This window comes from Triticum aestivum, chromosome 1A, assembly GCF_018294505.1.
Source record: "Triticum aestivum cultivar Chinese Spring chromosome 1A, IWGSC CS RefSeq v2.1, whole genome shotgun sequence".
In the NCBI taxonomy this organism is placed as follows: Eukaryota; Viridiplantae; Streptophyta; class Magnoliopsida; order Poales; family Poaceae; genus Triticum; species Triticum aestivum.
In genome coordinates this window covers 147465586-147476282 of record NC_057794.1, presented here as the reverse complement: position 1 = coordinate 147476282, position 10697 = coordinate 147465586, and the positions used below count along the sequence as shown (strand labels likewise).

General features: G+C 42.8%; 1 protein-coding gene across 2 annotated transcripts; it reads left to right on the top strand.

The window, feature by feature from the left end:
• Positions 1 to 329: 329 nt before the first annotated feature.
• LOC123041516 (casein kinase 1-like protein HD16) lies at positions 330 to 10377 on the top strand. Of its 2 annotated transcripts, none has more exons than XM_044464116.1 (16): positions 330 to 680; positions 4439 to 4573; positions 4652 to 4725; positions 4882 to 4951; positions 6499 to 6554; positions 6647 to 6718; positions 6803 to 6897; positions 6984 to 7050; positions 7148 to 7277; positions 7358 to 7576; positions 7809 to 7951; positions 8027 to 8201; positions 8310 to 8400; positions 9398 to 9555; positions 9667 to 9855; positions 9936 to 10377. In XM_044464116.1, exons 1-16 carry the CDS (start codon positions 591 to 593, stop codon positions 9993 to 9995), a joined length of 1824 nt encoding a protein of 607 aa, XP_044320051.1. In that variant the 5' UTR covers positions 330 to 590; the 3' UTR covers positions 9996 to 10377. The 2 variants fall into 2 exon arrangements, with proteins under 2 accessions (XP_044320051.1, XP_044320057.1); XM_044464122.1 differs by having other exon boundaries at positions 332 to 680; positions 4477 to 4573.
• Positions 10378 to 10697: the final 320 nt, after the last annotated feature.

Sequence of the window (10697 nt, the reverse complement as noted above, 5' to 3'; positions counted from 1 at the left end):
CGGCCTACTAGGCGAGAGTCGACATAGTGAGGGGTCCCTTAGATGGGACACCGTCAATGAAAGGTTACCGAATTGCTCTCACCAATTTTTCAAGGATGCGGGCGAGCTCGCGCTATCTCCCTGCTCGCACGAGGTCGACGCCACGTTCCTCTTTCCTTGTACACGAAGAGATTAACTGTTTGAAAACGATCGATTTGGTCATTCCTAACCGGTCTGGTGAAGAGGTGTTTTAAGATTGGTGCAGTCTAAAATTTTTGGTGCATCGAGATGGCCAAAATTACACACGAGCCTACCTCTGGCTCCGGGAGATCGCACGATATACTAGTCCAGAAGTTTCGATCCCCTCTTCTCTCACTTTCCCGTTTGTTCTCCTCGCTCCCATTCCTCCCGGCTCGCCGTTGCCGACGGGACCGCCTCCTCCACCTCCCGCGCATCCCCACCAACGTCTCCCCCAGACCTATCTCTAGCCACGACTAAGGCATAAGGAGGAAGCAAGCGCCCACCTCCCGCCGCCTCCACCGCCACCGCTGTAGCAGCAGTAGCGGACGCAGGAGATTCAGAGCTGTGTGCTGGACACGCGCGTGACAGGGATGGACGACGGCGACAGCGTCGCTCGGAGTGCAGACAAGGACGATGCCCCCCCGGGCGACGACGGGAGCTCCACGCCGCTCCCTGAGACGGTGAGGATCTCCTCTATTATGCAAGCACCGGGTGTTTGTTTCGAATTGTCCGCTGTTTAGATTTCATCCGCGTGATTGAACGTCTTTATTTGTGCGGTATCGCTCGGAGTTGAGCGATTCGTGCTTAGAAATGGCACAATCTCGTGCGGCCGCAGGGTTCCAAGAGCTGGGGATGGAGGTATCTTGTTTAGGACTATAGGTTCCATGCTAGAAACGCGAGTAGACATGAATTCGGTATGTTCTTAGGTCTGATATGGCAGGAATGGTCGCTATTGAATGGCAGGACCTGCAGAGGTATGAAAATGTGACATGAGCATGCTGTCCGAGAAGTTCCTAGTGTTATGGATGGCGTGCAGGTCTTTGTTCTTAACCTACTATACTCGTGTTTTTCACGGCACAAACGGAGTAAATATGCTGATTTAACATAGCAGGAAGTAGATGCGCGAGTTTGAATATGCTACTGTAGTTGTTATGGAACCATAGGAGCTAGTTAATGCAACAAGCAGTGCCTAACTGAGATTTCTAAATTTGGAAAAGGAAATGTGGGAATGCAGCCGCATAGGTTGGTCGGAATATGCTGTGCAAGTGCGTACTGTTTCTTTTTACAGAACAAATTGTGTATGATTTCTAGGGCTGTGAACTGAGTTGCACTCTGCTTATGTCTTGGTAAGACAAAACCTTCTTCAGTGCTGATTTTGTGTTCCTTTTTGACCCGTGCATGCCATTTATGGTACAAAATGTCAAAATAACTACTCTTCAAATGGATATTAGCATCTTCAATAGACTGGTAGTTTTGATCACATATACTTTTTAGACTGCCTGTTGGTGGCATTCCAGAATAAACATCTGGATGCCTACATGCTGCAAAGCTCAAAATGTCCTTTGCTTCATGTTTTATATGTGGTATTACTACCTATTTTGGTCAGGGTGTTATATAATGAAATTCAAAGATGCATGGGAGCCTGGAATTCAAAGATGCAATTTGTATTTCCTGGGGGCTAATGGCCAGTATATATATACATCTACGGGTGGTAGATTTGTAGGAAACCCCTCATACAATGGGGAAAATATACAAGCTATACATGGAACATAATATAACTCACCCTGTTGCCGCGGGAAATTGATCCGCACAGCACCACAGATTCCTTGCTTACGTGGAGGTAAACCGATCGTTTTTTATACAAAACGGCAAAGATGAGCCAAACCGTAGGGCTGCTAGGGCTGGGCAGAAGCTATGACCTAGGTGCTGGAAGGAGAAAAAAGTAACGCAGAGTTGCAAAAGGATCGATTGATTGTAACTTTTCAATCGGCCATGTACCCATATATATTAGGGCACGCTTGGCCTTTGGCAATTTGGAATAGGGCTCCTGACTAGTCACGTACTGTTTTCTTGGCATACAAGCCAAGTTCCTAATCTTTAATTAATTCGGCTAGACCTGTAAAAGCACCAACCTGAGCCCAATAATAGTACACCTTCCATATTAGTTCTGTTCTGGCCGAATAGCTGATCATGCAAAATCTTTTCTATCTCAAGCATTCTAAACCAGATCACTTTCCTTCTTTCTCTTCACGCGTGAGCTCCAGCACACAATTCTGTTGCATCCAGCCTGCTGCACCTATCGTCTGTACTTGCAATCATGTGGCCATTCTCAAACAATGCATCAACCAATTAGCTTAACCACCAAAATTAAATAATCTGGGTGACCATTCAAGCTGGATCCAAATTAGACTCTCAACACATGCCCCCCTGTTTTTGGTGCAATTTTATTTACCAAAAACACCATGACAATATCTTGGGATGATTTCAACCACTTCACCGGCCATATCAATTGCTTAGGCGATGTACAATAACACACTGGCCAAATTTTGCTTAGGGGGCTATCTGAGATCATATCGGCCATGTTTTGCTAAGGGCAACAACTTAGATAATATCGCCCATAGTGCCATCAAGCTTCTTGCCACATGCTAGGATAGTACTTCTTCAAATATTTTCCACTTGGGCAATTTCCCCCCTGCAAAGATTGTAGAAAATATGAGTTTCCAGGAACAATCTCTACAACCTTATGCGGACCTTTCCAACTCGGCGACCATTTGCCGTATTTATTATTTCTAGTTCCAATAGGAAAAATCGTTTTCCACACTAATTCTCCAATTTGAAACAAATTTCACCTTTCCTTTTTATTATAAGCCTTTGCCACTCATAATTTCTTTTTTTCAATCTCTTGCAAGGCTCTCAACCTTTCCTATCCTATCCATCATTAAATTATTGTAATCCACAGGCGACAAATCATTTTGTCTGGCTACTCTTAAGAGCTTGCAAATTAATCTCCACGGGCAGCACTGATTCCTGCCCATACACTACCTCATACGGTGCACTTGAGTCATTCCGTGTTAGATATATGATGATCCTATAAAGCTTTCGAGAGCACTTCATGCCGCCATCTCGGATGCTCCTTAATTTTCTTCTTTATAAGCTTAATTAAAGTTTTATTGCAAGATCCGGCCTGTCCATAAGCTTGAGCATAATAAGGCGACGAATTTAACAATTTAATTCTAAAAGATTAGGAAAATTCACGAAATTGATGAGACATAAAAGAAGAGCCTTGATCAGAAGTACCGACGGAGCAGCCCGAAACAAGCAAAACACAAGCACGTGCAAGCAGAGGCAGGGAGACAGCAAGAGCAAAAGCGTTCACACATGAGACACGGGTAGCAGCAGTGGGCGCACGGGGAGTGAGCAGCAGGCCAGGGTGCATGAGAATTGCAGCGGCGAGTGCTCGGAGGTGCAGAGCTGGGCGGCGGAATCATGGAGCCGGGTGGCCGGCGGTGGAGGTGCAGAGCAACGAGCCAGTGGCCGGGCGGAAATGGAGGTGGCTGCATGGATCCGATGGGGCGACGCCGATCTAGGACGATTTGCAGGTCGTGGAGGCGGGGCGACATCAGCTACAGGAGACTGGCAGCGTTGGCTGGGGGATGTAGACCTGCGGCTTGGAATCGGGATCCAGCAGGGCGTTGACAAGTGTAGAATCATCATGCGAGGGCAGGTGGCAAGGTGAACAGCAGGCAGCAGCAGCCGTGAGAAGGACACGGCGGTGGCTGCCAAAAAAAGGGGATGGTGGCGGCGCAACGGGGGGATCACAGCACGAGTTGCACATGCGAAAAAAAACTCTAGGCTCTAATACCATGTTAGGAAATGTGCAACTTGAATTTCCTAGGGGCCAATGCCCAGCATATATAAATATAAATATAAATATAAATATACAAGTTGTAAGTATGCAGGAAACCCCTCATACAACGGGGAAAATATGCAGGCTATACATGGAGCATAATATAACTCTTAGCAGTTGTAACCACAGCACTAGCTCTAAAAATGATGGTTGATGTACTTAATAGGTCAGTGCAGGCATATGCCTCCTATTATAATCTTTGGAAATTACTACCCAATGGAAAAATTATAATAGGTAATAGCCCCAACAGTCAAGAGTTCTTGCAGGTAGAAGTTATTAATGTTTTTCTCCTGACACGGGATGAGCCTTTGTTCATCCAGCTGTGCAAGATTCACTGAGTTTATTCACTGCCCAAGAATCTTTAGCATTTGATGTGCAGGAACCTAACTTTTTTCATTAGTCTTAGCAAGTAGGCGTAGTAGGAATACCTGGTTGCGCAGTAGGAATATCTGGTTTTCAAGACGGGTGTAGCATGGTTGCATCGTTTTGGTGATTGCATGACTCATATTCTTTTTCATTGAGGTGGAACAGATCCAGATTGGCAATTCACCTACCTACAAACTTGACAGAAAGCTTGGAAAGGGAGGATTTGGGCAAGTATATGTTGGTCGCCGTATTTCCACTCCTAGTCTCAGTGACAGGACACCTGGTGCAAATGCTTTGGAGGTCAATTTGTCTTCTTTGGATGCCTCTTTGTATTTTAATAATTGCATTATATTTATATCATGTTTCTGTTTATGTTAGGTTGCAATCAAATTTGAACACCGAACCAGTAAAGGCTGCAATTATGGAGCTCCTTATGAGTGGGAGGTTTACAAGTAAGTGTTCAGTCTGTTCTATTTTTTTGTTCCTGCAACTTATTTACATTTTGTACAATTTCCTTTTTGGTCTTGCTTCTCTGTACAAATTGCGATTGCAATTGGCATTTCTAGAATGCATGTTAACTTTGTTTGCGTAAAACATCCATCTGGCAGCACTCTTAGCGGGATTCATGGCGTGCCAAGAGTACACTACAAAGGGAAGCAATCGGAGTACTATATCATGGTAATGGAGCATGTACCCTTTGCCTCCTTTTATGTGGTGATTCTGAGTGCATAGACACTTAGTAGTTGATTTCTGGTTTTACCATTGCCCCCCGCCCTCTCTCTCTCTTTGGCACAGTATGCGCTCTTGGTAGCTTGTTTGATTACCTTCTCACTCGCTACCTTTATGACATACAGTATAACACTGAATTTCCCCTTTTTGCGTTTCCTTTATCAGTAAACCACATAGAATGCCCTTGTCCGTTGGTGCTCTGCCCTGTAACTGATGAGAGTAATGACGAAAGTTGTTCTTCCAATGGTGTAGACTGTAGGCATACCGAGTAGAAAAGTTCCTGTCTTTTTTGGTATGCTGGTGGGATTATGGAATTAAAGTTTTGTAAACGGCTCAGAAGACAGAAGTAGCATATTTCTTGTTTACGAAAATAAGGGCCTGTAACTCTTATGAGAAATGTTTAAATTTTGTGTTTGAATCACTACTCCCTCCGATCCATAATAGGTGTCGCAGTTTTGAACTAAGATTGAACTAACCTTAGTTCAAAATTGCGACACTTATTTTGGATCCTGTCGCAGTTTTGAACTAAGATTGAACTAACCTTAGTTCAAAACTGTGACACTTATTTTGGATCGGAGGGAGTACAAAACTTACCAAAATAAATAAATTGTATCCACAATCCAAAATAAGCCATTAGCCAAGCCACCACATATGATTGCTGGCATGCTCCATGTGTGTTAAGTTTGTTTAACTGATTAAATGTACCTATTTATTGAATAAAGTAGATTGAATTTGATGAAGACGTAATGGTTTGAGGTAGAAGGTCTTAATCAAGTGTGTAAATAATTTAATAAATACTAGAGACCAGTTAGGGCGTGAAAGTTCATTTAAATTCGAAAATCATTAACCTTTCATTGCTTCTGAAGCACTCTGCTTTTGTTTATATAGCTGTTCACTGTTGGTTTTGAACTTTATTTCCACATAGTAATATTTATATAGTAGTCTTTCACCTTCTCGAGTGAATCTCAGTGTCACTGTTGATCCTAAACGTACTCAAAACTTCAGTTGGATCAGAGGACTTGTTTCGTTAGCATCAGATTAACATCAATGCACAAGAATATATGTGCATAGATGAGGGAGTACTGTTTAGTAAAAATCACAATTTTTCTAGGTAAGTCTGAAAGTCTAGTTCTTTTGTTTAGGGTATCTCCAACAATCGGATCTGATGTGGTTGAGAGAAGTATTGGAGTGTGTGAGGTCCATTTGTTGCAGAAGAAAGAGTACAGGAAGAGAGAAGTAGATGGAGAAAAGAGTATGGCATGTGGGTCCAGTGAGAAAAATAAATAGAGAACAGATCGGAGAGGAGAGAGAATGAAGTGAGTTGAAATAAGTAATGATATATTGTTGGAAATGCAATTATAACCAGTGCATCACACCGCATCTACCAAGCCAACTTTTGGACAATTTTGGCGCCAAGATGTTCCCACATCTTTTTGATTGCTTGTTCCATTGCAAAACTAGGATGTTTTTTTTTCTAATGTAATATATATATTCAGATTATGGACATGTTGGGACCAAGCCTGTGGGATGTATGGAATAATAATTCCCACTCGTAAGTATCTAATTAGTCATTTCCCTTTGTATGTATTCCTTAATGTTCCGCTGGTTTGCCCAGTTAATTTGAGTTTTGTCTTTCTGTTACAGAATGTCTGTTGAAATGGTTGCTTGTATTGCTATAGAAGCCATTTCCATACTGGAGAAGATGCACTCGAAAGGGTATTTATTTGTATCTTGGCAATGGAGCTTTGTTTTATTGTTTTGGCATATAAAAACATAGCTAACAACTCTTGTTTATCATAGGTATGTCCATGGTGATGTAAAACCTGAGAACTTTCTGCTTGGACCCCCAGGCACACTGCAAGAGAAGAAGCTTTTTCTTGTTGACCTTGGATTAGGTAATCTTATTTCACTGTTCTTTTGATAACGATTTTCCAGTGTCTACTGTGTCCAGTGGGGTGCTAACATTTCTTCCTCTCTGCAGCTACTAAATGGAAAGACACTGGTACAGGAGAACTAGTTGAGTATGATCAGAGGCCTGATGTCTTCAGGTTTGCAGGAGAAATACTAAGCCCTGAAGCCTTCCTTTTCTTATTAGTAGTTTATTAGTTACTACACTGACATTTTTTCTACTTGTTTTTCCTACAGAGGAACCGTTCGGTATGCTAGTGTGCACGCTCACTTGGGAAGAACTGGAAGCAGGAGAGATGACCTTGAATCCCTTGCCTACACACTTGTTTTTCTTCTGCGTGGTCGCCTTCCTTGGCAAGGATATCAGGTGAAGTTTGGTTGGGAGTAAAATTTTCATTTTGCATTTGGTTCTTTTCCTTACCCAAGACTTTTGTGGAATAATTGTAGGGAGAAAATAAAGGTTTCCTTGTTTGCAAGAAAAAGATGGCAACCTCTCCAGAATCTTTGTGTTGCTTTTGTCCACAACCTTTCCGACAGTTTGTTGAGTATGTTGTGAACTTAAAGTTTGATGAAGAACCAAATTATGCAAAGTGCATCTCTCTTTTTGATGGAATTGTTGGCCCCAATCCAGACATAAGACCAATCAACACTGATGGTGCTCAGAAGGTACTGCATGTCGTCCCTTGTTACTTCTCACTAATTCATAATGTGTTATGAGTTATGACCATGCTCAGATGCTAAAACTATGTAACTGTGTAGCATTAGATTGTTCCTAGCTAACCTTCCACGGGAAGTTCTTGGGCGTCATGGTTTAATGCTTACCGTGGAATTTGACTTCATATCATTTCAGCTGTGCAATGTGAGTTAGCATACTAATAATTTGTTGAATTTGTACCAGCTTATATACCAGGTTGGCCAGAAGAGAGGTCGCTTCATGATGGAGGAGGATGACGATGACCAACCCAAGAAGAAGATCAGGATGGGGATGCCTGCAACACAATGGGTTAGTGTTTACAATGCGAGGCGGCCTATGAAGCAGAGGTATGAATCCCATAGAGGAAAGCTAGCTTTAGATGGAAAGTAAACATTTCCATTCCAACCACACTTCTTTTGCAGGTACCACTATAATGTTGCAGATGGTAGGTTAGCACAACATATTTCAAAAGGAAATGAAGATGGCTTGTTTATAAGCTCAGTTGCCTCTTGCTCAAATTTGTGGGCTCTAATAATGGATGCTGGCACTGGCTTTACTTCTCAAGTCTATGAACTTTCTCCATATTTTCTTCACAAGGTTAGTCATGCTGACTTCTTTTGCATTGCACATCTTTCTTTCTCTTTCGTTTCTACAGCGTATCAATGGAGCAATTTATTTCAATATATTTGCTTTTCTTGCTCTTAGGAATGGATAATGGAGCAGTGGGAGAAGAACTTCTATATCACTGCGTTAGCAGGTGCAAACAATGGTAGTTCTCTGGTGGTCATGTCTAGAGGTAATTGCAATGATGTCTGCTGAAGAACGTTACTTGCACTCGACTGGAACGGCGGTCAATCGGAACAGAGACGTTAGCTGTCTGGTTTCCTTAAAAAACTAACCATGCAATAAACGGAAAAACCAAGACAAACCAGGCATCTTTTTGTGAAAACTGTTTTTTTCTTTTTGTATTTGGTGAAAATTAATGAATCGGATAGCAATGAAGACATTGTCTTGGGCCTTCCTGGTTTAATTGGCCTGTTCTGCTGTGTATCTTCACAAGATACTCTAGGGTTTTTCTCGTCCCTCTGCCTCATTCTCACTATGTTTTTCTTTTCTAGTCTAATTTCTGTCTTCTCCCTCAGTTCGGCCATACAGAGCCTCAATCTCATGTGAAATCATCTACTTTCGATTTGATAAAAGCGCCATGGTTGTCATCCAGCCTCTGTTAGGGCAGTGTTAGCTAGCAAGCTGGGCAAGTAGCAGGGGTAGCAGCTTGATTGAACATGGCATCCCAGGTGACAGCGAGTAGATACTTGCCAGGGATAACTCAGTCAATGGATCTCATGCTGCGTATGTGGGGATTGTGGTCGTTGAGTTTCATGCTCTAGTGGGATTGTGTATGTGTATGTTTATCATGGAATTGCATTATATGTTGTCTTGGTAGTGGTACTAGTGCGTGGGAAACTAATATTTGCAGGCTGGTGCTCGAACCAGCGAATTGCCAGATGGGCCGGTGAAGTGGGGGACCTTGCCGGTTCGATTACCGGTCTGACTTTAATAACTACACTTGCACTGGCAGTACCAGGACTCTGATCATGTTGTGTCCTGGTACTGTCGTTTCTCTGGAATCTTGTCTCTTCTTCCAGATAGTGTAGGATTGTCAGTTCAGCATTAGTGTGGATAAGTATTGGCAGATCTTCCTTACAAAATGCTTTTGAAGTTGGAGGTCCTGAATATCAGTGTTCTTGTGAATACATATGTTTAAAAGATTGGAACTGACTTTGAGCCTCCAGGAACACAATATGCACAGCAATCCTACAAAGTAGGTGACTCGTTTCCCTTCAAGTGGATAAACAAGAAGTGGAAGGAGGGTTTTTACGTCACAGCTATGGCCACTGCAGGAAGCCGATGGGCAGTGGTCGTGTCCCGGAATGCTGGCTTTGTAGATCAGGTGTGTCTGTGCTTCGCTGAATCTCAGTGTTCGATGGGGCATATGCTATAAAAATTATGAGAATACAGTTTAATGCCTGTGCTTTGTGTTTTAAACTATTTTCTGTTGTAGGTTGTGGAGCTTGACTTCTTGTATCCAAGTGAGGGAGTTCACCGGCGTTGGGATAATGGTTATCGCATCACTGCTACTGCTGCTACATGGGACCAGACAGCACTTATCTTGAGCATCCCCAGAAGAAAGCCTGCTGATGAAACGCAGGAAACCCTAAGAACATCTGCTTTCCCCAGCCAGCATGTGAAGGTGATCTAATATACCCTCCCTTTTATCTGATATCCGTGTTTTAGCTGTTCTTGACCAACTATTGATTCATATTGTTGCAGGAGAAATGGGCAAAAAATCTCTACTTGGCCTCCATTTGTTATGGAAGAACGGTATCATAAGTTCCATTTTGTTTGGCTAGTATGTAGAGTTTATTTAACGACTTTCAGGTTTGCGATTAGATGATGGAGTTTTGAAGGGCAATGGTATTCCTAATAGAGTTGATAGATCATAGATGGCAAAGCTGCTGTGTTTTCTGTTTACAAAGGTTATATATAAGAGTGTATGTTGTGGTGATGTGTTGTTGTATTCTCTTGTCCATAGAATGTAAAAAATTGGTGTGATCTAAATGTAGCCCATCATGCATATAGTTCAAATTAGATATTTTGCCCTTGAGGTAGGCAGCAAAATTGTACAAACTTAGAGCTGTGCCTGGGTGGCCGGACTCTACCGCATACAGTTTCTGTGATCTCATGTGATGTCTCAGGATGTGTTCGATTGCGAGTATGATGAGCTCATTCTTGGATGGAGTCATGGAGCTGGTCACTATATATTCGTAGGTGTATGCTAATGTGCTATTCTACTTTTGTTCACTCGTTGCCTTCCCGTGCTTTAGCTTCTGTCGGTGTACAAAAGTAGGGTCTCTTTTTTTACACCTCTTTACTTGTGCACAGGCAGTTAGAGCCGCGTCCACGGCCGCACTAAGCAGGGCAGAGGAGAAAAGCTGGAGCAAAAGACGATCAAAGAAACTCCAAGATCAAAGACGCAAAGAGAGCAAGAGGGCGAGGTGGACTCCCCTAACAAGACCCTTGCTGGGGTGGCTT

Coding starts and splice junctions, on each gene's coding strand:
- LOC123041516 (XM_044464116.1), top strand. CDS start 591: ATGGACGACGGCGACAGCGTCGCTCGGAGTGCAGACAAGGACGATGCC. Junction 4,574..4,651: donor CTGGTGCAAATGCTTTGGAG/GTCAATTTGTCT, acceptor TGTTTATGTTAG/GTTGCAATCAAATTTGAACA. Junction 9,856..9,935: donor TCCCCAGCCAGCATGTGAAG/GTGATCTAATAT, acceptor ATATTGTTGCAG/GAGAAATGGGCAAAAAATCT.